General features: G+C 45.3%; 1 protein-coding gene across 1 annotated transcript; it reads right to left on the reverse strand.

The window, feature by feature from the left end:
• Positions 1–183: 183 nt before the first annotated feature.
• Positions 184–1,176, reverse strand: LOC105814343 (olfactory receptor 11H6). Its single transcript, XM_012649272.1, has one exon. The coding sequence runs from the start codon at positions 1,174–1,176 to the stop codon at positions 184–186; it is 993 nt and encodes a 330-aa protein (XP_012504726.1).
• Between the last annotated feature and the right edge of the window lie 121 nt (positions 1,177–1,297).

Raw genomic sequence — 1,297 nt, forward strand, 5'->3', positions numbered from 1 at the left:
AAAATGCTTTATTGAGCATTTATCATTGATGAGCTGACCTTGAACTGCTAAGGAACTGTGAAACATAAGTCTCTCTGTCTATTTGAGTATGAGCCAGAACATACTCACTGAAGCCATTCTCTGTGGTTATTATAAATAACTAAGGTCAGAAGCGACTAGCTCAGCTTCTCTTCCGAAGATGTCTCAGTTTTGGCTAATTGTTAATGCCAGGACTTTCTTTAGGGCATTTTTCATGTCTTTGTTTCGGAGACTATAGATAAGGGGATTTAAGAGTGGAGTCACTACCGAGTATATCAGAGTGAAGATCTTCTGCATTCCTGCTGGGTTCCCTGATGTTGGGCTCACATACATCACCATGAGGGTTCCATAGAATAGAGACACCACTGTTGGGTGGGACCCGCATGTGGAGAAAGCTTTAGTTCGACCAGCATCAGAGGGAACACGAAGCACAGCTCTAATGACCATTGTGTAAGATCCCAAGATGGAGAGGAAGGGCGCAAAAATAATCACTGAGTTGAAGGTGTAGCAGAGAAGTTCAGTGGAAGGAGCAGGGATGCAGGCCAGTGCGAACAATGGGCCCGGGTCACACACGAAGTGGTCAATGATGTTGGGTCCACAGAAAGGAAGCTGGGAGATAAGGACAATGGGGACTGGATAGCAGAGAAATCCACTCACCCAGCATGCACAGACCAGGGTTACACAGACCCTCCTAGTCATGGCGGAGGGGTAGTGTAGTGGGCGGCAGATGGCCAGGTACCGGTCATAAGCCATAACTGATAAGAAGAAACACTCTGTTGTACCCAATGAGAAAAAGAAATAGAATTGGAGGAAGCAGCCAGAGAAGGAGATGGTCTTAGTCTCAGAGAGGATATTGACCAGCATGTTTGGGACAGTGGAGGAAACGTACCAGATCTCTAGAAAGGCAAAGTTTCCCAAGAGGATGTACATGGGTGTGTGGAGCTGCCTGTCCCATTTCACAGCACAGACAATAGCCCCATTCCCCAGCAGCGTCAGGATGTAGAGGACCAGGATTAATGAGAAGAAGAAGCTCTGCATCTCCCTTTGACCTTGGAAACCCAAGAGGACAAACTCAGTCACAAAATGCATCGTTCTGTTCCGGGGTCCCAGAGCTGTTAGAAAAACAGAAGTAACCGAGAAATGAATAATAGTAAACATTTGTATATTTTTCTAACACATGCTGGAAAATATACGAAGTGTTTTTGCCTATATTATCTTATTGGGTCTTCCTAATGACCCTTTGAGCTGTAGGGAGGTACTCTTTATCTTTCTCTTTTAC

The sequence above is a fragment of the Propithecus coquereli genome, unplaced genomic scaffold (genome assembly GCF_000956105.1).
Source record: "Propithecus coquereli isolate 6110/MARCELLA unplaced genomic scaffold, Pcoq_1.0 Scaffold3, whole genome shotgun sequence".
Lineage (NCBI taxonomy): Eukaryota > Metazoa > Chordata > Mammalia > Primates > Indriidae > Propithecus > Propithecus coquereli.